This window comes from Pogona vitticeps, chromosome 3 (assembly GCF_051106095.1).
Source record: "Pogona vitticeps strain Pit_001003342236 chromosome 3, PviZW2.1, whole genome shotgun sequence".
Lineage (NCBI taxonomy): Eukaryota > Metazoa > Chordata > Lepidosauria > Squamata > Agamidae > Pogona > Pogona vitticeps.
In genome coordinates this window covers 113,270,085-113,296,466 of record NC_135785.1, presented here as the reverse complement: position 1 = coordinate 113,296,466, position 26,382 = coordinate 113,270,085, and the positions used below count along the sequence as shown (strand labels likewise).

At 36.4% G+C, this 26,382-nt stretch overlaps 2 protein-coding genes across 3 annotated transcripts in view; one reads left to right on the top strand and one right to left on the bottom strand.

Annotated features, from left to right (window-relative positions):
* The window catches only part of LRMDA (leucine rich melanocyte differentiation associated), a 1,005,591-nt gene that overhangs the window by 9,475 nt on the left and 969,734 nt on the right, over positions 1 to 26,382 (top strand). Inside the window, exon 2 of the mRNA XM_072995005.2 lies at positions 6,628 to 6,728. Coding sequence (XP_072851106.1) covers positions 6,628 to 6,728 — 101 coding nt within the window. The remainder of the gene's footprint in view (positions 1 to 6,627; positions 6,729 to 26,382) is intronic.
* LOC140705863 (uncharacterized) overlaps positions 1 to 26,382 on the bottom strand; it is a 69,208-nt gene that overhangs the window by 20,462 nt on the left and 22,364 nt on the right. For both annotated transcript variants that reach the window (XM_078391080.1, XM_078391082.1), the window contains exon 1: positions 1 to 26,382. This exon is cut by the window's left edge and continues 8,917 nt beyond it; it is cut by the window's right edge and continues 22,364 nt beyond it. The gene's annotated coding sequence lies outside the window, so the exon portion shown is untranslated.

The window sequence follows — 26,382 nt, the reverse complement described above, 5'->3', positions numbered from 1 at the left end:
TGACAACACCATAAAGTAATATCTGTTGTACTTAATGTGTTACTTTTTATATGTAACTTCATTACACCATTGTTATCCAAAGCAATTAGTTACTTTGGGTAAGAATGTTCCTTATAACTATGTTTCTTGTAACCCATTAGCTCTGAGCTTTTCAGCTGTATTTTTTGTGATTCAAAGTATAATTAAAAATAAGTATAATTTTAAAACAACACATTAAAAACATTAACATAATTAAATCAGTTATCATGTTAAAGTAGGGGTTTTAAACTCAATTTTCCTGGGGGCCGCTGGAGGCAGAGTCTGGGTGAGGCTGTGAAGCATCAGATTTTCCGCCAAGTGGAGCAAGAGCCCGAGGAAGCCGCCCAGGAGTTTCCTTAGCCGACAGACAGGTGGGCTGGCTGGCAGGCTGCAGTTCTGGATGGAGGGTGCAAGAGGTGCTGTCTTGGGAGAGAGCCGGCGAGCGAGGCAAGACTTTTTTTTACTCTTGACAGCAGAGGATGTGCGGGCGCTTTGGGGGGGGCAGGCAAGGCAAGGGCCACAAACTATCATCTGGGGGGGCCGTATGTTTGAGACCCCTGTGTTAAAGCAAAATGTAACTGAAGAACAGATCCAGGCCTAGGAAGTGTGAGTATTTAGTTATTTGCAAACCTGAATTAAATTCTAGGGTTGTCTATTGAATTTCTGCATTCTAAGTAGGTCTTTATAACTAGGAGACCTTTAGACCTAGGAGCCTGCCAGAAAAACGTTCTAGTTCTAACAGGAGAGGGCTATTTGAGGTGCTATTATAAATATGCTTTCATACTACTTTTAATTTGGCTTGCTTGTTTTTCTTTCCTTTTTAAAAATAAAATACAAACATGACTACTTGTTCCTTGAAATGAAACTGCCAAATGAGATTGCTCACTTGTTTCACTGGCTCTTGCTCCTGTGCTTTAATAGCCACTTGTCCTGCAAATATTATCTGATAGCACCTGCTATCAAGCTATGTTTTGTTCCACCTGCTGATTTTTGTGTATTCAGTGACAGATTACTGTGGCTGTATAGGGGATGTGCAAAACAGAATATTGTTGGCCAGCTGGGAATCCTGGTGATGAATGGTGAATATTTTTCACTGTTAAAATCATCTGATGAAATTCTATTCTCTTGCGATGCATAGCTGGCAGAAATTTACTACATGTTTTCTCATAATTTGTTCTCTGGTATCTCCAGTGTCACATGAGCATGGTGCACTGTTGCTTTAAAAAAGATTGAGCCCAGTAGTTTTGCAGTAGGAAGAGACTTCATGTTGCTGATACCAACATGCTTGGTACTTGCAAAATCTGCAGCACTTAAAATTGAGGTTTTGGAAAGAGGTGTAAAATTACTTTATAAAAGCATGAGCAAACTTCAGAGGTCTTGCACAAGAACTTAGGAAGGGGCCTTCTTACCAAATGCTACCTCTTGCAGCTAAAATGTACATATTTTGTGGGTCTTTTACATTACTTCTTGAGGAAAGTATGCGTCTACTTGTCTGATCAACTGTGGCAATGAATAGGAAAATAACGTCGTTGCAGCTGGTTGAATCTTTTCACTTTGAGCCATAAATGAGGGCTGTAGCTAAAATACGTACCCTTAATGAACTCCACTTCTCAACAGGGTAGAGTACATATTTATTTATTTATTTATTTATTTATTTATTTATTTATTTACTTACTTACTTACTTACTTACTTACTTACTTACTTACTTACTTACTTACTTACTTACTTACTTACTTACTTAATTTTTATCCCACCCGTTTAGACCAAAGTCTACATAATTACAAATCATATGAGTATCTTCCTCTTTCAAGGAACCTTTCAAGGTTGAGCACTAGTTTCCCTAAGTCTCCAGGAATTTCTATTGTTACTCCATGTAGATACAGACATACTCAGTCTAAATGCTCAAAGATTATAGCAATTAGCTTTGTTAACTTTGAAATATCTTTTTTTTGAAAAAAGTTTTATAAAATTGTGAAATCCCATAGAATACATACGCCAGTTTTTGCAACACAATGATCATAGTAGGGTTCCATTGTATCAATTTAAGAAACACTCTTAGAGCAAAGTTGCATGCTGCTAGTTGATCTCCTTATTAGAAAATTGATGCCCCAGCCCGTTCTATACACATGTCTTTTAACGAATATCTTTCCAGACATTGGAGAGATACTGAGGGACCCTGGTAACCTGTTTGTCTTGCACATGCAAAATGAATTTGCTGAAATGTAGTAACGTTCATCTCAGTTGTGCCTCTGGTAATTCTTGGGTCTATGTGTGAGCTTTTCCGACAGTGTGATGCTCTGTAGTTGCTTGGTCCAAACAATCCAGCAAAGGCTTTTGCCAGTTTTCCAAAGTTTACTTATCTCCATTCTTGCAGCACAAGTCCTTATACAAGGCATGTTATTTAGTGTTTGTAAAAGTAGTGACCCACATTGTTATTACATGTTATCCTGTTATCTTTGTTATGGGTAAAACAGCATGGCCTAGAAAGCTTTGATTGGTATACAATCTAACCACATATGAGTAAGCCTGCCTGGTTGTCTGCATCCTCTTCAGCATAATGGGGATAATTTATTGCTATCTCTGCTGAGTCTCACTGAACAGAAGTGCCAGCAAGCACTTCTTAATGTATATTTCTAAGCATTAACTGTGAAAAACAATCGTCGTAGTCAGTGTCTTGAGCGCTTAAGAGAAAAACATCTGTATGGATTTTCCCAATACCTTTGTTCCATCAAAGTGTCTGAGATACAGCCTTCAGAAGCTGTGGAAGTGATTAAGAGAAGCAGTTTTTTTTTTACCCTCAGCATGTAACTCCTTGCTCTGGAAAGTCTACTCATGTCCTTCTCTGGGTATTTTTTTTTTTGTTAAGTCCTCAGGGGTTATTAATTGGTGGTTGTTATCACTGTTTGTTGCTATTTTTATTGTTCTTATTTGATTTTAGCTCCTTAGTCTTATGCTTTTAACAGTGGTATGTGTTTAATTATTACCGGTGGCTAAAACTAGTTTTCTTTAAGTGGGAAACCCATCTGGGGAAATCATACTTTGAATCTGAAAGCTGAGATCTAGTTTTGGCTTATTTTGGACTTTTAAAACTGATTTTAATTTAAAATCCAGATCCTTTAGATTGCCCTCTTTCACACAAATTAAAAGTATGTTATGTTGAGCCGCTGATGCTTTGCCATAACCCCATGGTCGTCATGATGGCTGTGGCATCCAGAGCCACCCTGACAAGGCAACCTGAGTATAAATGCTGATATTGCATCAGTAATAGCAGTTGGGGACGGTGGTGGCTGGACACCATCTCAGAGGCTCTTTCTTTCTGGGCAGACTGGGCAGACAGTGGGGTGGGCACCACCCTTAGATTGTCACAGAGACCCAGCACAGGCTGCAAAAACAAAAACAAACAAAAAACAAAACCCTGGACTATCACTTTGAGTAAATAAGGAATGTGAACAGAAAAACTGACTTCATACAGACCACAGTGTCCTTCCCTCCTTTTCTTAGACTTGAGTCTTTCCTCATGCTGAACTGAGTATCTGGAAGGGCATGTGATGACCTATGCCTTTATTCACCTATTTCCCAAGTCTCAGTTACATATGACAGATCAGCTGCCTTCTATGTGATCAACATGTATATGAAGGAGATCTTACCTTATTCTTGACCAAGCTGTCATTTGAAAGGGGCATCCTAATACCCTAGGCCTGATTATTAGGACCAATGTAAAGATCTGAGGGAAAGGAAAGATGGAATATAATACAGATGATCACTCTCTGAATCATGGTCTCCTTGACAGCTAACTTCCTAGCATAATACTGCTCCTAACCTGTAATCACCTTGACTTGGGGGGGGGGCAGTTTCTCTTATTTGGGACCACCATTTTCTCCAAATTGCTTCTGAGTATCTTTATCTAGAATACCATGAAAAAGATTGGCATAAGTGAAAATGGACTTGATGGCAGATGACGATGATGATGATTAGACTCCTGAAAGGACACCCATCCGGTGGGCCATAGTCTATTAATAATGAGTATCCTAAACTTTCCTGAAAGTTAACTTGACATAACTATCACAATAAGAAGGCATTCAATCAACTTTTTAAAAGTTGTTGTGGAAAGGATTAAACTAGTAAATGCCTGTGGCCCCTTAGGTATCTACACAGGATCATTTCAGGTCCCACACACCATTAATGCATGTAGTTTTACCCGTGTACTCAAAATCTATTTCATGTGTTTGACGTTTAATTGTTGAATCTAGTAGTAAGTTGTAACTAGAGTAATCCCATGGGGTTTGGTCAATTAACTTCTCTATACATTCCATTGATTCATTGAGTCTATGTTAGCTGTGACTTACTGATGGATTTCAGCCACTGTTAATAAAAAGTTGACTTCCTATCTGAAATAATAACTGGAGGTTCTCTTTGACTCTGGCATCAGATTAGTAAAATAGGAAGAGTTTAAAATATAGTTCGAGGAGGTTTTAGCTTCTAGAAACGTAAAAATTTCTTCCACTAGGATTGTTTATGTATAACATTTGCTGTTGCTGCATTTCTTTTCTTGTATATTATTTTAATTGTATTTGCTTGCACATATAACTTGTAAATAGCTGTCAGATCCTTTATGGTGAATGGCAGCATAGAACTGGAAGATGTTTATTGATTCTGAAACAGGTCTCCAAATAATTGGTTTGACATCTCTTCCAAAGAAATCTCTCTTCCTTTAACTTTCTGGGGACTGTGAAAGACAGGCCTTTGTCCCCAAGTAGAATTTATTGTAAAAGAAGGGATGACAGATACGTTCAGAAGGGGAAGAAAATTGCAAGAATGAACTCCGGGCTTTTCATTTTTTCAGCTCATGTATTCACAGTAAAACTATTTCTCTGTAGTCGACTATCTCTTTCTCAGATGAAGTTGCTGAACAAGGATGAATTAAAGGGGATGAAATGCTGCGTTATCAGATTGCAATCATTTTAAGACCAGCTGAACCACAAGGGTGATTTGTAAAGTTAGAGGCTGCACTGGCAAGTTGTCATGTAGAGTAGGTTGTGTTTTGGAGAACATGAAATATCATCCAAACACAAGTTGCCTGACTTTTATTTTCTTGTTCTTATCTGGAACTTGAAGAAATAGGAACTTCAAAGACAAATGGGAACTTCGTCAGACCTATTTCTTAAAAAGTGGAACTCAGAATTGGGCATAGAAACTGCCTTGCTGTTAAAGTAATCCCAATTTAATAAGAAGTTATTTAAAAAATGTTGCAATGTGCAATCTTGGAAGTGCACTAGTTTTCAAAAACATTTGACCAGCTTTTCCCAATCTTTATGTAAGTTGCTTACTAGAGGGATGAGCTGCTATGGATGATAGAATTCACTGGAGATTTTTATTAGATGCTAAAACTTCAAGCACTGTTCATGTGTTGTAAGATAAACATTCACAGTACCACCGTTCTTGTGGAACACCATCCATTGTCTGACAGCCACAGTATGCAAGAGAACCTCTCCATCTCTATTTTTTTTTTTAAAAGGTCTGATATATGTCAGAACATAACATATTTATTAAGAGACTGGAATTCTGTTCTTGTAAGTGTACTTGGCCTCTATAGAGATCAGTGTCTCTCTGTTTTTTATATTCCAAACAGCAATGCAGTTTTTCTTAGTAGGTAGTAGCACACATTGCACATAGAACTATCAAGCTCTGGTAGCAGGTGGTTGCTGGGCATATTCTACCAGCACAGGTTGGATGTTGGGAAGAAACATTTTGTTTGTTGGCATTTAGGAAGCAAAAGTGATAGACAACTGAATGTTGCAAATGACAGGTAGGAGCAGGGTGGGGAGCTGCAGATATATATGGTTTGGGTTTTTGAGAAATGGTTTACTTAAATGATCTGTATTGTCTGTCTGTGTGGACATCTACCTATCTTCCCATGGTCAAATTGGGTATTTGAATATGAATAAAGCAGAAAGAAAAGAAATGTATGTCCAGGATTAATTATTTACAGAAACAGCAATCTTAAAGGTGGCTTCTGGAATTTCCTATATCATTACTAATTTATCTTCAACATTTAGGTCTTTCATTTTTGTCCTCATCTGAACACATCTTCTTGGAAAGAAGTTCCATTGATTTATATGAATTGTAATTCAAACACACTTTGCAAAATGCTGTAGCAATGCAATCTATCTGCAGTTACTTCCATGTGAATCAAATACTTTTCTTAGCGTCATTTTTCTCTTTTGCTGCCCTTTTCCTGAAATTTTAGGGTACTCGTCAACCAAAGAGAATAAAACTCAGAACCTGCTTCCATAACATTACAAATAAGGACACTTAAAATCTATATGTTAGATACTCTTCAGATAACACTAGAAATATTAATTAGAGTTGAATTTAAATTTATTTGTTACTCTTCACACTGGAAAAAAATCACTTTAAGCTAACAATGGAAATTGTTAAAATATTTCAGTAACATAGCAAGGAGAGCTGAACAAGGCTTGGCAGGGATAGTAGTAGTAGTAGTTCATCATGTAGAACTTTGCTTTTAATCATTATATCTCTGGATTGTCAAGATGCTAGATGCCTCAAATTTCTTTGCTAATAATTTATTCTGCCTTTAATTCATACAGGTGTCTTACATTGGTCAAGATTGCAAAGAAATCCCAGAATTTCTAGGGAGGAAATACGGAAACATTGCAAGAAGGCTGGATCTTAGCTTCAACTTGTTACGGTAGGGCATGAAAACTATCTATCAACACCTGAATAAGGGTAACATTTTGTACACTTTCTTACTTTTTGTTTTGCCATTTGTCATCAGTATTGATACTGTTCTCCTATAAGCATTTTGTTGAGAGAGCTAGCCTGTTACCGGCCAATTTCAGGTCTTCATCTTTTCTCAGTATCAACCCTATATGTGGTAAACAGTTTACAGATAACTTTAAAGAAAACTGTGGAAGAATACAGAGGAAGGGATTATCAGTCTTAAGGATTGTTTGCAATGTAACAGATGCTGCTTATGCTGTGTAAAAGTTTGTACTATTCTTCATCTGCTTTTGCTGAAAGAAGTGTGGAATGAAAATGTGTATGAGGCACAGTGCAAGAATTTCTACGTTTTTGCAACTGGCTAAGATTTTGGCAATTCTCTTCTAGAATTATCTTAAATTGTCGAGATACAAGAACAGTTTAAAATGAACAAAGTGGTGTTTCCATTTTCAGACTTGAAATGTGTTTCCTAAACCCTGGCTGGTTACTGTACCAATAAAACTGGATTGCCACTAAACAGAACTCTTGTGCAACCTAAGAGCTTAAATAAAAGCCATTGTAACCCATTTGGTTTATGCAGAATAATGTCTCTTTAGAGACAAGAAATTTTTATATGGGGTTCTCTGTATACATGGAAAGGGTGCATATAAAATAATCTAATCGATAGTTTATACCACAATCCTATGCATACTTATTGGGAATAAAAAGCTATTTGATATTTTAATTTGAGTAAATGTGTATTGAATATGGCTGAAAATGCTAAGAAGCAAGATCTGGTTGTTACTGCATAAAGACAATAACTGTTGTCTTTGGTAATCTTAAATGTTCGTAATTTGAGTAAGCACTGAAGAACTAAGAGTTGGAACTCAAAATATAGGAATACGTCACTTACTGATATGGGCTCAGTGGATGATATCTCCTGGATGATGATGGTGTCTCTGATAAATTACTAGTCATTAGTCTTGTAGCAAATCTACGATATCAAATGCAATACATAACTAACTGGCTATATTCAGATGTCATGTCTGCCATGTCTCAATTATGATTAGATTCTGATTTGGTGGTCTTGCTCAGATATATCTTTGTGAATAGTAGATCACTTGTTCCTGATCCTCCATATTATAAGGAATACTTTACCTTAGAGAGTTCCTACTTCTCTTTGAAGTGGGAGACCAGTCTTGGATTTAGTATGTGTGGATATTAGGTGTCTGTTACAATTCAGCTTTAAGAGATTATAAGTATAGTTTTCAATATGTCTCTATTCATTTTTATCGTATTTTGAAAAAAAAATCCAACCAGTTTGGGACAACTGCATTCTAATACAATTGATACTTGACTGATGAATGAATGAATGAATGAATAAATGAATGAATGAATGAATGAATGAATGAACTTTATTTACAGTCCTTAGACTTATTATACAGAGAAGTGGACAACCCAGATCCACATAGTCTCTGCAATACATAAAACATTAAACATAGACATAAAACAAACAAACAAGTATACAACAAGTATAAAACAAACAGGTATAAAAGCGGTTCAAAACACTCCGTATCAATACCAGAGTCAAGTATGGGGAAATTTCTGAAACTTGAGAATCGCCAGACAAAGCCCAGCTACCCAGAGACCTTTGGGTAGAGTGGGCGGCATATAAATTAAATAAATAATAAAATACCTTGTATGATATCTTACTATCCCTGTCTGAGAAGAGATACGCAAGTCCGGTTTTCTCTGCTCGGCCAGGTATGTTTTCAATCAATGGGGCAATAATCTGATTTCATGCTACTGCATAATGTGGGCAGCAGAAAAACATGTGCTCCATGGACTTGATGTGAAATGGCTACCATATTGTATTTATCAGCTTATAACAATATGACACACAGTCAGAATATCCAAAATACCGGTAATTTCAGTAAAAAGATAGTTACTGTACCATTGTTCTTATCTAGAATCTTATCCGAGCAATGAGAGATATATTAATGTTGTCACAAGTCTCCACCGTTGTTGATCTCTATGTGAATATAAACCACCTTTTAATGCAATTTTTAAAATGCCACAAAGCATTACGAAAGTCTTGTTTAATCAGAGATTTATCATAGTTCCTGAAAAATTTTAAGCAAAAATATGTGGAATGAAATGACTGACAGCAGCTATGTGAATTCCTCAATTTAATTATTCTTAGGGAAGTAAACAGACCTTACTTTCAATGAAAAGTGGTTGAAATGAATTAGGTTGACAATCTCCTGACACATTTGCCTATTTAAAAAATTAGGAGAGAAGAAGGTGCTGAAAATGTTGAATGTTTTGATAACTACCACAGGAAAATATATCTAAATTAAATTTCATTTGTATCTAAAATTAGTTAATACAGGACATATAAAGAGATATTAGCTATATGTTATGTGTTTTCATTTTCCTAGAGAGATAACAGATGAAATCTAGAAAAAGTCAGAAATTATAAGGGGTCATAAAAATATAGTTAAGATATAAAATAGCAACAACAAAACATCTGTACAACTAATTGCATGTTTCCAAGATAGACTGTGTTCAAGAAACAAAACAGATTCGAAAAGTATTTGCCATGTGTAGTTGTTAACAGCTGGTGAAGAGCCACCAATGGCATACATGACAAATGTGTTTTGGATTGGGGGGAGTTTTCTATATAATGTGACATGTGGTGGTTCCATTAATAGGTAGCAAAAGCATCACAAGTAATTTCCAAAGTAGATCTTTGAGTCGTGTCCGTAGTTCATGTCTGATAGATCCTGGTTAACAAGATCTGGTTCCTAAATGGGATGCATTTAGCCTGAGCAAAAACTAAAATAAGAAGTAGCTGCCTAAAATACAGACTGAAGAGATGGGTTTGGAATCGGAGTGTTGTCAGGTCATCAGGAGACATCACAACAACAAAAAGAAGAGTCATGAAGTCATGTTACGCCAATTTTTGGAGGAAATACTCCAGTATTTGGCATGATGCAATCTACCCACCATTGCATGAGAAAATTCTTAGTCTACTGGCTTATTTTAGATTTCAGATGAACAGGGTTGGTTTACATATATCTTTTCATTGCTTGGTGACTCTGAGGTGAATGTTGTTTCTGTTCAAATGTTAGGTAGCATGTTGACTCCATTTATGTAGGTACATCCAAAAATTTAAGATACTGTATATGTTCTCACAATAATGAGACTTCCAGAAGGTAGAACAAGAGAGGGTGAGAAATGTGAAACAAAGTACAACATTCTGATTATATTCCCTTAGGTGATGATGATGATGATGATGATTTGCTTTAATACGTTAAAATGCAATATTGTTAAAAGTTTTCTTTATGGGTATGTTTTTTAGGTACTGCAAGTATGTTCCCTGTAATTGGGTAAACCTTAATAGTAGCAATTGCATATTTATCAGTGAGAGAGGCTGTTATTAATGTCGCTGTCATGCACAAACACATTTCTGCATGAAATCCATTTAGTATGTGCATTATTCGGTCTGGAATGTCACCGGGACATCAAAGCCCCCCTTAGGCATAAGAGCCCAGTGCCCTGCTGCGGCTGCAGAAAGGGCTTGATCAATAAATGTAACATGTTAATGCGGAGCAAATAGAATAAAAGATTTTCTTTGACAAGACATGAAAAATCACCTTGTGTCAGCTGGCATGGCGATGCCATTTCAGCAGAGACACTTGCAAACTTGATCTGACAAGTAAAGAGGAGAGATGATGGTTATAAGGTGCTTTTGTTTCAAACTTCTTTTTTGACCTGTCAGGCTTTGAAGGAGTCTGAATGGCCCTTTTTTGTCATGTGAAAATTGTAGTCTTAGGCAGTTATGAAGCAGTTATCTCTTCTCAAATTGTGAATGCTGCTGTTTAATTGATTCACTTAGCATTTGAAACTGTCACGTATTAATAATTGCTAAATCCTGTAGGTACTCTCTGATGTGTCATGCTTAAATGTGTAGTTATCAGAAAATTAATATCCTTAATGAACCAGCGCTTCAGACTAGCATTGCATGAAATTCTCCTTTGCCCTTTCATTTGCTGAATGTATATGAGCCGGTTTTCAGAGTGAACCCCTCCTGGAGGCTGGTTGCATTCTTTTTGATGCCCGACAATTGCCAGATTTGCTTTGGGTACACAGTGTGCTAAATGACAAATACAGTAATTATACTGGAGTTGGTAATTAACATAATTATAGTCAATTATGACAAATACAGTGCAGAGCTAAATAAATGAGAGGGGGGAGAAATTAGCACGCTAATTGATTTATCTTGTTCGGTTTCTGCAACTGGCAGCTCAGTTTCTGCAGGAAATAAAGTGAATGTTTACAAATACTGGATTTTGTTGTAAAGCCATTCTGTCGGGTAACTCTTCTTTGACCTACATGATTGATTTCCTTTTTTAAAGGACTGGAATTTTGTTGGCAGTGGGGTGGTGGGAGGGAATCCCCATGCTGATTTTTTTTTTAAAGATAAATCAGACTCATCAGGTTTTGTTCACATGATTTAGATTTCTGAAAACAAGCAGATTTGTCTTAATTTCTCAATCCATACAGAGATTGTTATTGTAGTAATGTACTGTTAACATAATGTAGTTCTTAAACTATAATTTCTCATAAGGGCCAAAAAGGGGGTGGATGGGGAAGGAACCTTTCTGTCTAGGAACCTAATCCAAGAGGGCTGAACAGGTCTCTGCAGAACAGAATAATTAAAGAACTTGAAGAATGCAGTCCAAGGTTGCAGACATAGCTGATGGGAGGTGTTCTTCTGCATCTATTGCTTGGACAAAAAAACCCTATTCATATAAAATTGAAAGAAAATGTTTTCAGGCAGACATGTTTAGAGGAATAGGTGCCAGGAATCTAAATACTAAGCACAGGGTTCAGCATGCAGACGACAGGAAGCTTTTCAACTTCCTATCCATCTGACAACATCTCTCTACTCCCCCTTCCTGAAGATGAGGGCTCCTCTGTAGTAGTACTTCATAAGATGTGAAGGATTTCTACTGATACTGATAGTAAACATTGACTGCCCTGGGAAGAAAGTGTGCAGGCCCATATGAAACCTAAAAAGAAAGTATATTTACATGTTGTTGTTGTTTGTTGTTATGTGCTATCTAGTTGCCTAATGATGTCCCTATGAATGAATGACCTCCTATTGTTAACAGACATGCTAAGTTCTTGGAAACTGAAGCCTGTGGATTCCTTTATGGCCTCTCCATCTCATAAGTGGCCTTTCCCTGCTGTTTTCACTTTTTCCTAGCATTATTGGCCTTTCCAGTTAGTCCTGTTTTCTCATGATGTGCCTAACAGATGACGGCCTCAGTTTTCATTTTTTTTGCATATTTGTACATACGGTATGTGCTGAAATCTGGCTGTATTGGCAGATGGAGGGGGCAAGAACTGATACATAAACTTTCCCATGCAGCAATCTGTTGAAGAGAGAGAGAGAGAGAGAGAGAGAAAGAGAGAGAGAAAGAGAGAGAGAACCTTTACTGAGACTAGGTTGATAAAAAAAGACCCCTCTGAAAATGACAGGAAGCTGCTATGTAGTGAAATCTTGTTTTGTTTTATTTTGCATTTAAAAGTTCTTTTCTTGATGCTACAGAGGTACCAAATATCACAAAAAGATAAGTGTCAATTTGATAATGTAAATTCACCAGTATTATATGGTTGGGGTGCCATACGGGTATGTATGTGTGCCTGTGTTAGCTGTGCTTGTGTTACTCTTGCTAAAGGGAATCATTCCAATGCCATACTGTCTATTAACATGAACTGGCACAGACTATTGTCACAGAGCAAAATGGGGGCAAACTTGATTATCATGACAGCATCAAAGACCAGTGCTTTATTTTTTTTCAGTCCGAGGAGCCAGTGTGTCAAATTAGACATGCATATATAGTAATTATGTTGTCAGCCAGGTCATAGTTAATACAGGTTTGTAGCTCAAGTTACAGGCGCTTTCAATGAAAAGATACTGACAACCAGGAAAGGCTTGTGCTTGAGTTTTTGTGGTTTGTTTCCATTAGGTGGTCAATTGGTGGCAGAGCAGTAATTTTCTATTTTGGCTGCTCTTATGACAGTCTAATTTTGGCAATGTGCAGAGTATCTTTGTCCAACTTCTCTGCTGACCCATTACTTCTTGTGTTTTCCTCACAACCCACTAATTTCTTTCTCAACTCCTGAAGAAAAGATAACTATTAGAAGCATATGTCTGAGAAGAGTTGCATCTGTTTGTGCTGAGAAACAAACAGATATTTGACTTTTTCTTCTTCCTTAGAAATTATTTTGTAATGTTGCAATTTTTGGCCTGAGTATGAATATTTGCTATGTATTTCAAGATGCCATTGGAGTAAGTGAAGTTGTATGAGGCATTGTGTGACCTAGGAAAATGACTATGTGTTCCTTTCCTTAATTGCCACCTTTCCATCTTTGATTTTCTTTGTTTGAGGCGATTTATCCTTCTTCAAGAGGTACTGAAATACAATTTTACATGTTTATCTATATTGTGTGGTTTGAGCCTAATGAGCCTTATGAGATGAGTGTCTAAACTCAAACACATACAGTGGTGCATCGACTTACGAACGTCCTTACTTATGACCATTTCGAGTTACAACCAACTCCGGCCGCAAAATTTTGCTTCGACTTGCGGCCAGAGCTTCCACTTACGAACAGCAGAAAAAGGCAGGGAAAAAAAGGTGGGAATTTCAAATTTCTAACTGTAGGTGGCAACGAGGCTGCTTCTTTGTAGCTCTTTTGCCCCAGCAGTTAGAGCAGGGGTGGGCAATTAATTTCTGTAGGGGGGCCACATGAAAAATCTAACTGTGTTCGGGGGCTGAACCAACTTTACTTAAAAATAAAAGGAAACAGTGATGTTATGATTGTTTTTATTTTAAACTTATTAATCTTCACAAATACTAAAGAGTTTTTTTGCGGTATGTTAAAGATAAACAACCGATTAGACAAAAAGCTATAAATGGTTTTGATGTTCAAAACTGTCAGTGGGCTGGACAGGAGTGGCTTGCGGACTGTATGTGGCCCTCGGGCTGCACTTTGCCCAGGTCTGAGTTAGAGAGTGTGTGTCAGAGGAGGCTTGGGACTGCCTCCTTCTGCTTCTGAGTGAGTGTGTGTGTTTGCAGGGAGGCTTTAGACTGCCTGGTAAGGTAAGGTGCTGTTTTCTGCTTTTAAAATACTGTTCTGGGTGTTTTTGCAGTGTGGTTTTGAGCTGGGCGGGTTATGTTTCTGTGCTGTGATGGGTCTTGGGGGGTTTGTTTGTTTTTGGGCTCCCCCATTTCTGATGGGTCTTGGGGGGTTTGGTTGCTTTTGGGGTTTTTTCCCCATTTCTGATGGGTCCTGCATGCTTCCCTTGCTTTTTCCTTTGTTTTCTGTGCATTTCTGATCTGCTCCGTTTGTTTCTGTGCATTTCCAATGGGTCTTCCATGCTTGATTGCTCTTCTTCCCCCCCCTTTGGCTGGAAGGGATTAATCACATCACAGAAACAATATGCATGTGTTTATGTTGCTTTTGTGCATGTAGATTATCTTCTCTGTTTTACTCTTGTCCAGTAACTAGATAATTTGTTAGCACGGCAGTTGGATTAAAGAGACTGGCATTATGTATGTATGTATGTATGTATGTATGTATGTATGTATGTATGTATGTATGTATGTATGTATGTATGTATGTATGTATGTATGTATGTATTTATTTATTTACTTATTTATTTATTTATTTATTTATTTATTTATTTATTTATTTATTTATTTATTTATATCCCATCTTTCTCCTCAAAAGGACCCAAGGCAGCTGGCCTTTTTATTATTTTCATGGATATTTCTGCGTTGTCAAAATCAGTTTTGATAATGCTTAGTATCCTGGACAGCTTTTCTCAAAAAGAGATGACACACTTTCATAAGACCTTTAGCTTCTGTTTTTTATTTGAATGACTTAAAATGTAGTGCACATATCCCTAGCAATGCAGGATGGATGAAAATAAATGTTTAAATAACAATTTAAATATTTAAATATTTTTAAAATTTAAATTGTGGTTTAAATCAATTTGAATCAAATCCACCCTGATTTAATGCCATAGTGGACAAGATCCTTTTGGTGTTTGTGCAAGGTTTGTACAACATGCCATAGCTAATTGTGTCTAATTGTCTTGGGCTTGTGCCTGGTCACGTGTCAGATTCTACAACCAAGATGGGTGACAGCAACTTGTTAATCAAGTGCAATTAGCCGTTAAAAATTACAGACACCGTATGCAAACACCAGGTGTTTTTTGAAAATGAGATTAAAATGTGCCTGCACTGTTAGAGAATGTTAAAATTAAGATCTCTTTTAATGTAATAAGTGTCTTATTTATACAAGTTTTGATTTTGCAGGGGCTCAGCTCACTAACAGAACTCTAGTTTCCCAGTCACAGCTCTAATGCACATTCTATGGTGCTGGCTGTAGCTCAACATATAGCTTGTTTCTATATCTTATGTTTTTACAAAAAGCACAGGGTTGTTGTGTTTTTCTGCACATTTGTTGTAACTGTTCAAAGACCTGTTGCTGTATTCAGAATACTCACCTACAGTTAACAGAGGATATGACACTATTGTTAATTTATGAAAATGAAAATTGCCAAATTTTTGTTACATACATTGCTACTGTTTGTCTGTTTGATGAATGCAGGCAGTCTTGGTGACTCCACAAGATGGAAACAGAAGTTTGTTCCAATAAGACCATGAATATCATACAATAAATTAAGGTTTACATGCACACTATTCTGTAACTTAGAGCCATTTCTGTTTCTTTTTTCGTTAGTGCCTGTGGAATTATGAGTTATTTAATTACAAATCCTTAAATTAAAATCAAATGTTGTTTAGTATTTTTACTCATATTTTAAACTATGCACTTGCTTGAATAAAGAGCTGAATAGATGCAACTCGGTGATGTAAACATTTTATTGTGGTTTATATTTTCTGTGAGGAGGTCAGAGTGACGTCTGTAGGGTTATGTCCTTAAAACAATGTCAGGAAAAGTTGAGCTAAGTTCTGTAATCATGATTTTTCCAATTGGTTCCCATTCAAAAATGAACTGTGTGTTTTGATACAAGGCAATGAGGTGTATATGAGCATGGGCAGAGTGAATAGAAGCTCTTTGTCTAACAAGATGGGAAGGGGTAAATCAAACCTGGCTCCTAGGTGAAATGTGAAACCTGTCACATCCAGTGTGACTCTGCAGCCCCCATTTTGGACCTTGCATTAATCAAAGGAACCTGGCCATATTTTTGGAACCTTTATCTACAACCACTCCTGTAGTGCCCCATTGAAGAGTCCTTCATAGCTTGAAAGCTAGTTTTTCTTTGTGAAATATTAGTCGTCTAGCAAAGGTATAACTCACACTAGTTTTTAGAGAGTATGAAGAAGGGTAGTTCCATCTAAAGAAAGCTTGGTGCCTTTAATGTTAAATTTGCAATGTTGTGGAGAGGACAGTGGCAAGGATGCCTCTGTTGGTGGGCAGTCACCATCCTACCCAGGACCAGAAGAGTGGACCAGTTATCTTCAGAGACAGCAGAGGGCTTGGCGACTCTCTTGTCGGTGGGGGAAGGGGGCAAGTAGTCCCAAGCAAATGACACTGGGGCTCAAACCAAGTCTCTGCTCCTCCTATTCATGACTTGGAAAACCTTGGGAGTGAGCAGCCACCCCATAGAGGAAAGGAAGCCCTAAGTGTACCCGTGGCAGATGGAAGATTTAAAAGGGGCCTTGCCAAAGGACAAAGCAAGACCAGAGGGGGCCTTGCAAAGAGCAGGTGTGCCAAACTGAGAAGAGTAAAAAAAAAACCTTTACTGACCCCCAAAAGGGCAGAAGGAGAAGCCCTGGAGGAGAAGACTAGGGAAAATTGAGATAAAGGTGACATGCAGCAACATGAACTAAATAATTGCAAATAAACATTAATAGAAATAATTTAGAAAAAAAGTGGCTTAGTGCTAAATGACTTAGTGCTAGTGATAAATTAACAAATAGTGATAAATTAACAAATACAGAGGATGATAAAATGGAACTACTGTGAAGGTTAAAGTGTATGCATGCTGACCTTCAAAAGGCTGCTTATACGGACTAGATTTTCCAGGCCTACAGCTTTAGACTTCCTGTATCCACTAGTCTTTATGTCAAGATGAACATTTAGGAAAAAGTAAAAAAATCTGACAGCACGGGTATTTAATTGAAATTCCACATATAGTTTAAATAGTTGAGGAATAAAATTGTCTGGAAGCAGCCCACACCCACCATTTTATTCACTACTCCATAGTTTCAATGGGGTTTGAATATAGCCCCTGAAAAGGCTATATTGCAAGGAAGAAAATAACTGCAGATGAAGACTATTTACAAAACATGACAAATATGGAAGAGACTTAGAGGAAGTATATTGTAACTTCCCAGTGGTGGTTCAAAACTGATTTTAGGCTTACTCAGATAATGCATTTGCTCCTCTTTGTGCTGGTTGGCGCCACTTGTCAACACTTAAGTGCAGTACTTACTGGGCTTTCTATCCATGTTGTGTTCTTAAAACCACACTTCTCTTCTGAAAAGAGAATTTCTGGCTGAAAATAGCCAGAAATGATTAAAAACCTTTCATTTGAAAGAATCCGTTCAATTTATCTTTTATGCTGGATTCCACCACCACCTTTGTTTTACTAGATTAGTACTAAATTGAAAGTTTCCAATGGGAGATCTTATTTAGTTAGTTAGCTAAAATATTTATACCCTACCTTTCTCCTCAAAAGGACCTGGGGCATCTTACAATATTAAACAAACAATATTAAGGGCCCAAAACAATAAACCATGACAGCATTAAAAAGAATTAACTAGTTATAATATATATTCTTGAAGGCTTTCACAGCCAGGATCCAATGGTTGTTGCAAGTTTTTCAGGCTGTCTGGCCGTGTTCTTGAGGTTTTTCTTCCTAACATTTTGCCAATCTCTGTGGTTGGCATCTTCAGAGGACAGGAGTCAGAACCCTGTCTGTGCTCTGGTGCAGTTTGTGGGATAGTTGTGAATTTATAGCTGTGGGATCAGCTTTTTGTCCTTTTCAGGAGATTGGGTGATGATGGTGATCAGCATGTTTTCAAGGACCACATGGGGAAACTTTTAAAAAGCCACAACCTACAAACAGTACTCAGGCCCACCACAAACAAAACAACAACAAATGTTATGGTCAGCAAAGGACAAAAGGGACCCCCCTCACCACTGCAGGAGTATACCAGATACCTTGCAGTTGTGGCCAGGTATATATTGTAACCACAAACCACAGCACCCACACCAGAATCAAAGAACATGAGAGACACTGCAGACTAAAACAACTGGAAAAATCCGCAGTAGCTGAACATGCCCTGAAACAAGCTGGGCATGAAATTCTATTTCAAAACACAGAAGTATTGGACAACACCAGCAATCATTATGTTACAATGCACAGGGAAGGCATTGAAATCCACAAACACCAGCAAACACCTTCAACAAAAAAGAAGAAAGTCTAAAACTCAACAAAGCTGGTTCCTAGCACTGAAAAACACAGCCTGCAAAAGGTCAACAAACTACTCAGCCACAAGGACTAGTGATCACTGCACACAAAAGACCAGCTAATGATATTCATCAATCACAGTGAAAGATCATAATCTCCCCCTTATCACAACAATACACCCACAATAAAAAACACACTGATCACCATAATTTCCATGAATGCTTGGGAATCTAGGGCATCACAATTAATTTTGATGGAAAAACTCACTGCCCACTCTAATTGAGGTACCAGGATTCCAATATAGATTTGTTTTATAAAACCTGGCCTCCTTTTACTGTGTTTCCCCGAAAATAAGACAGGGTCTTATATAGATTTTTGCTTCAAAATGCAATAGGACTTATTTTCAGGCAATGTTTTATTTTTTTTTCATGTAGAACAATCTACATTTATTTAGATAATAAATGAGTCGTGTCATCTTCTTCTGGTTGCTGCACAATGGTGGAGGGTGGGGTTACACTTCACTGGGGCTTATTTTTGGGGTAGGGCTTATATTACGAGCATCTTGAAAAATCATACTAGGGCTTATTTTCAGGTTAGGTCTTATTTTTTGGGAAACAGGGTATTTAGTACTGTAGTACTGATCCTCTTAGCAACCCCCCAGCCACACATGTTGATTTAGAAGAGATGTCCTATCTTAACTAGTAATACCATTTGATATGCTTACTATGTGGGGTTTGATGGTTCCTAACTATTTTATGATTTTTTATATTGTACCTTATTAAATGTTATTAAAATTTTTAAAAATTTAAAAATGGATAATGGTGCACTTTTTGAGGTATGTGTGTTTCATCAGTCTTCCCTCCTCCCCCAACATTCCTTATGTGGGAGATTCATCTGAAAAAGTAAGAATATAAGAAAGTGAACTAACCTGTGAGGGCAAAAACCCCTTCAGAATGTTTCTTCAAAGTATTTTTTTCTTTTCTGGCAATTTTTTATTGAAAGTAAACATTGTCCATCACACGAGAAGAGGCAACATTACTCGTCTTTATGCTTTATATTAAACAGGGAAAAGAAAATAGGACTAAAAGGCTAAATATTGTACCACATTGTTTTTATTTGGAAAAGGAATGTTGTTATATCTGCATTATACCAAAAAGTAGTAGTTATAGGTAACACTAGTACATGTACAGTGGTGCCTCACTTTACGATTGCCCCGTATTATAACGAATCCGCTTTACGACAATCTTTTTGTGATCGCAATCGCAATCGCAAAATGATGGTCTAAATGGGGGAATATCGCTTTGCGATGATCGCTTCCCTGCTTCGGGAACCGATTCTTTGCAAAACGATGTTTTTCTAACAGCTGATTGGCAGTTTCAGAATGGCCACCGGGTAATTAAAATGGCTCCCTGCTGTGTTTAGGGATGGATTCCTCGCTATACAGGCAGCAAAAATGGCCGCCGTATGGAGGATCTTCGCTGGATGGTGAGTTTTTACCCCATTGGAACGTATTGAACGAGTTTCAATGTGTTTCAATGGGTTTTTTATTTTGCTTTACGATGTTTTCTCTTAAGGTCATTTTCCTGGAACGGATTATCGTCGTTAAGCGAGGCACCACTGTAATGCTTTGCTTCCTCTCTTGGATGTTCTTTTTATAGTCACTAGTCAGATGCTTTTAAGAGTAGGGCAGGTAAGTCATGAGAACATAAGCCCTCTTTTTTAAATTTTATTTTTAAATTTCCAAAACAAATACAAGAATACAAAATACTCACTATTACAATCTAAACCACAGTACTCCCCCATACCCACAGGACCCTTTGGAGCAATAGTTTTAATACAAACCTCTTTTTCAAAATTGTATTGATTGTTGTTGTTTAGAGGCTTTCCCCTTTCCTTTCACTAATACAAATTCAATAAATCTACCCCAAATAGCATAAAAATATTTGAACCTATTTCACCTGTTTTCATCTTCAGCTCAGTAGTCAATTTATCATTTAACGCAATGTCACATACTTCATTATATCAATCTTCTAATTTAATATCATTTTTATCTTTCCAGAATCTACCTATTAATATTCTAGCACTTGTTATAAAATTGGAAATCAATTCCTTTGAGCAATTATCAAGTTCTATCTTATAAAAAATTGACAACAAAGCAATTTTAGAATTGAATTCAATATATTTTCCAAATATATCACATATTTCCTTAAAAATTAGTTCCAAAATTTCTGAATCCATTTACACTCCCACCACATATGATAATATGTGCCAATTTCTTCATCACGTTTCCAATAGGCTTTAGAATAGTCTGAATTTATTATATTCAATTTCACTGGAGTCATGTATCACCTTAAACTAATTGTTTTAAAAATTCCTTTATCCTTTCCATCATTAATCTTAAAACTCTAATCTTCCAAATTTTTGTCCAGTTCTCTGTTTTACTTTTTGTCTTTAAATCATGCTCCCAAATTGATTTCAAACCTTCCATTTCTGTCTTTTTCCTCTGGTTCCAAAATTAGTTTATAAATTCTATTTACTAATCCCTTCCTCTAAGCATCTTTCTGCATGTCTTCATGTGATGATAGAAATTGTTCGTACTTAGTACATTCTCTACATTTACTATTAGTTTTCAGTCATTCATTTGTCCAACTATCTAAATGGATATAATTATACCATGATAGTTTATTAATTTGAAGTTTTACTATAATCTGATCCTTTGATCTCATTTTAGTCATCCAATCCTTCAGTCTGGCAACTTCCTTATCCTTAAACAAATCAGCTAAACCTGTTTGCTGGAAAATTTTCTATTTCGGTCACAAATTTTAGTGGTGAAGTGAAGGGACATAACTTCTTTTTATTTCTGTTCCAGATATTTAGCATGTTTCTTATATTTCTTTTTACTACATTAAACAAATATTTTTCAATATTCCCATTTATTTCTGAGGATTCCATATCCCACCAGATTAACCTTCCTTTGTTGTATATAATATCTCCAATAAATCTTAACTGATTTACTAAACCTCCATTTTTTTGAGTTTTATATCAAAATCTTTTATGTATTCTTGATTTTTCCTTGATTACAAAATCCATTCATTCATCCCTGCCAATACTTAAAATCATCTTCTAATTGTATTGGGAGCATCCTGAAAAAAGAGTAATTTTTGGTAATATTTTCATTTTTATCATAGTGATTCTCCCAAACCACAATAGTTTCAATTTAGAATACTCCTGCAATTTATCTTTAACATCACTTTTTAATTTATTAAAATGTTGCTCCCTTAATTTTTGAGTCACTTTAAATATATTTATACCTAAATATTTAATATCAGTACACATTTAAACACCATATTTATTTACAAATGTTTCTTGTTCATATTTATTATAATTAAACATCATTGTTTGTGTTTTTTGCCAGTTAATAATTAGTCCTATTATTTCCCCAAATTTTTCTAAATGGTTTTTAATATTATCCATACTTTCTAATGGGGTTTTAATAGTCAATAATGAGTCACCAGCAAATAAATTAATCTTAATTGTATCATTTTTGCCTAATCCTTTAATTAATTCATCATTTCTTATTGCATTAGCCAACAGTTCTATAACCATACAAAACAATATTGGTGAAAGTGGACACCCTTGTCTTGTACCTTGGCCTAGAAAAATCCACTCTGTTATACCATCATTAACTACTACTTCCGAAGTATTGTCTGAGTATAATTGATCTATAACCCCTATAAATCTTCTACCAAATCCCCAGTCCTTCATAAGCAGCTTTAATGTTGGCCATTCCACACAGTCAAAGGCCTTAGGTATGTCTAGTGATAAAACCATTGCCTTTGTTTTTCCTTTTCTACCTCCTATATAATATTCAAAACTCACCTAGTTAAATTATCAATTTGTCTACCCTTTATAAAGTCACATTGATCCTCTCTAATATAATTTGCTATAAATCTATTTAATCTATTTGCTAATATAGCAATAAAAATTTTAGCATCTTGATATATTAGAGATATATGCCTATAAAATCCTGGCTCTGTAAAATCCTTGTTGTGTTTTGGGATAAGAATTGTTAATGAGTGTTTCTAAGAAGGTGGCATTCTCTCTCCTTCCAATATTTTATTATAAAACATATTTAGCTTAGGTATCAATAAGAAACTAAGATGTTTATAATATTCTGGACCCAATCCATCAGGGCCTGGTGTTTTACCATTTCTCACTTTATTTAATAACATCAGCAATTTCTTCTTCTTTAATCTCTCCTTCTAGTATTCTTTTGTCGGATTCCAATAATTTAGTTTTTTAATTCTCATTTATATAATTTTCTATATTTTCTTTCAGTACATTGTTTCCTTTATATAATTTCTGATAAAATTCTTGAAAAATCTTCAGTTTATTACATTAACCAAAGTATATTCTTCCAAACCCATTTTACCCTGTATTATTATAAATCTACCATTAAAATCTTTTACTATCTGTTTCACTATAAATTCACAATGTTAAAAAATTATGATTGCCACATCTCTAGATTTAGATGTTCCAAAGTCCCCCCCCCCATAAATGTATATATTATTCATCTTATGATCATTGACTCCATCTTCTGACTGATGAATCTCTTGCAGAAAGGCAATGTCCACCTTATTTTTCTTCAATAATGCTTCTATTCTTCTTTTCACTATTGATCCCAGGCCTTTCACGTTTAAAGTGGCTAGTCTTATTCTTTTACCCATTTGAGTTCAAGATCTCTCCTCCTAACAGGCCCCGTGTGCAACCCCTCCCGCTAACAATCTAAGAAAAATAGACTGAAACTTAAAATCAACATAACTGAAACATACAATACTTTGCCCCTAACAACATATATCTTTTGTCCCACCCCACCATATTCCCCCGCCATAACTACTAGTGAGGGCACAAAGTGGGGTGGGGGGGTTGCCACCACCATCCAGCAGAACTGCAACCAGAACCTCACCTCTGCTCTTATTATTATTATTTTTTGTATTTCTTCTTAATACTTGATAACACTGAAGTCCACTTCTCCACCCCTCTCTCCCCTGTAATTGTAAGTAAAAAAATTAAAATCCAGAATTATTAATCATTTTAGTTTTATTATTTCTGTTGCTATCTAATATTAATATAATTAGTATAGGTAAAGGTTCCCCTTGACATTTTTAGTCCAGTCGTGTCCGACTCTAGGGGGTGGTGCTCATCCCGTTTTCGAGCCAGCGGTTGTCCGAAGACAGTTTCCATTGCCACGTGGCCAGCGTGACTAGGGAATGGCGTTTTACCTTCCCACCGAGGTGGTACCTATTCATCTACTCGCATTTGTATGCTTTCGAACTGCTAAGTTGGCGAGGAGCTGGGACAAAGCGACGGGAGCTCACTCTGTTGCGTGGATTTGATCTTACAACTGCTGGTCTTCTGACCCTGCAGCACAGGCTTCTGCGGTTTAGCCCACAGTGCCACCACATCCCTAACTAACTATAATTAGTATAGTTATTACTAAAAACTAGAAAAAAGAAAGGAGAAAGAGAAGAAAATCGATATGAACGAATGAAGAAAAGCGAGAACAAAAGTAAAAATAAAGAGAATTAAAAGATGTAGAAGGGGGGCAAAACAACAATTGGTCCATCTTCTAGCCCTTCAGGAATCTAGTCCTTTCTGCTTCAACCTTCTGTTTTTGTTTTTGTTTTTTTTGCTTGAAGTGGCTCTAAATCAATACACATTCCTTATTTTTCCCTTCAAAGGTTTATGCAGAATGAAGAAATGCATTTTAAAAGTTGTTTACCATATCACCGATTCAGAGGTCCAGCTCTTAGCAACATCAGCCCTCTGATGTTTGCTGTTCCCCAGAAGTTGGTATTCACTAGTGGCCATATTTAGCTGTTATAACAAATGGTCTTGGGTAGGCTTATTGTCCATAAATTTGTCTAGTTCATGTACCATTTTGGTACCTGTGCATATAGTATCTGAGAAGGACTAGAGAGACACAAAGTTGTGCCTGAATGTATTCTGTTACTTATATAGATCACTGATATTGGTATGTAGGGTATTGTATATATGGATAACTAAGTGGATATGAAATGTGGTTTTGTGGTTCAACCAGCAGAATTTTGACTAGTGTAGAAGTCCATGCACAGTTGGCCTTTAATTATAGAAGTATCATAATGCTTTCCCTTAAAATCTGAGCAGCAAGTGAAAGAGTTAAGCAAAGCAGCTAGAAACCACTTTTAGCTTTTATACTTTGCAGATACAACCTTTTAAGCTTACCTACATTTTTACCTGCGGATGGCAATCGTTTTGCATTTTAATGACAAATCAAGTACGCTAACTTGCATTTGAAACGAAAGTGCCTTAAATGTCTCTGGCTGTCAGAATGAGATGTTAGGAGCTTGATGAAAAGAGAACAAAGAAGACAAAGTATGAAGCTGAGATACAGTGGAAAATGAAATAAAACCGTGTATGGCCTGTCAGTGGTGTCAGTTGATATTCCTATCTAAAGCACATTATAGTATTACTTTGCAGCTCATAGCTTACTCATCTGTCTTTTTTAATTCATCACTTTCTAGCCCACATCTTTTAAGTCCCATGTGTCAACAATGGGAGAAATCTGTTAATTGACAAATGAGTGTCACAAATGTGAATTGGTGCCTTTACATCAGAGGCAGGTAGTCTCTGTTGTTTTTTCTTTCTTTCTGTCGGGTCTATTATTGGCATAAGCCAGCGTAAGACATCTGTCTTTGCCAGAATGAGAGATGACAGCCAAAGAAGGCCTGTCATTGTTTTAGAGCATGCTCATCCTGGTGAGATACTGTAGAAAGATAAAATGTCAGTTTAAAAGAATATGAAAAACTATCTGAGGGAAGTCCTTAAATTACTCAGGGAAAGGGGTCTGGGAATTGGTGCCAGAATTGAAATTTGAATGTTTCAACTTGCATCTATCACATCTATTTAAAACATTTTTTTCCCTGAGTAACTGGATCAGTTTATAAGGCATTTAGGAAAATGTAATGTTGCACTGGCATAATTAGGTTTATAAGATGGAATGGTGGGGGGGACGCTTGCAGAGTAAGGATCACTATTTGCTACTAGCTCATTTATTATCAGAGATATGAAGAATCATCCTAATGTAGACCAGCTTCAAAGCCCATTCCTGTTGATATGCATCTGTTTTTTTGAAATACTGAAATTGCATCTTTCCCAGTGTCTCATCCTATATTTCTATACCAGACTGATGAATAATATAATGAAAGAAAAAATGTAATGAAAGACTTGACCAGAACCAATTGTAGGCTGAAGTCAATTAAAAGGTAAAAAAGGATAATTTTATTCCATTTAGTACAAAGAGGCTATAGAAAACCCCAAAACTTTGTTGAAATCATTGAATCTTCTTTGCCACACAGATGTTTTTATTCTTCTGTATAACAGCCATTTGACTAAAGAATGGCATTTTTGAAGTTGTATGGTAACAGGAGTGTTTATCTCTTCTTTTTGTTATATGTCATCAAATTATTTTCAACTTATGGTGACCCAAACAGGTTTATCATAGGAGTGTATCATAGGAGATGACACTGAAGGTATGGGAATATATTTGAGCATATGACAAAATTTGCATGCTTTATGCTAAGAAATGAAGCATAGGTTATACATTTGAAAATAAGAAACAAATAAATGTAAAGAGTAGTTTTAAAAGACCTGTTAATAATACACAAGTAAACAAATCTCATATGGACTGATAGTTTTAATCAATTTAAGAAATTTGCTTGTCATTCCTGCTCTTTTGTGACTTGTCACTAACTGCTTTACCTGTCTTTTAAAACTTAATAAGAATTTTTCTGAGTCGGATTTTGTGGGCATTTCGTTTCCCTCTGACTTACTACTTGTATTCTTCTGCTTCCCCCCCCCATATATATACAGTGTATCACAGAAGTGAGGACACCCCCTCACATTTCATAAATATATCAGTACAGTGGTGCCTTGACTTACGAACGTCCTGACATACGACCATTTCGAGTTACAACCAGCTCCGGACAGAAAATTTTGCTTTGACTTGCGGCTGGAGCTTCAAGTTACAACCAGAAAAAGGCAAGGAAAAAGGCGGGGAATTCAAATTGCTAACTGTTGGTGG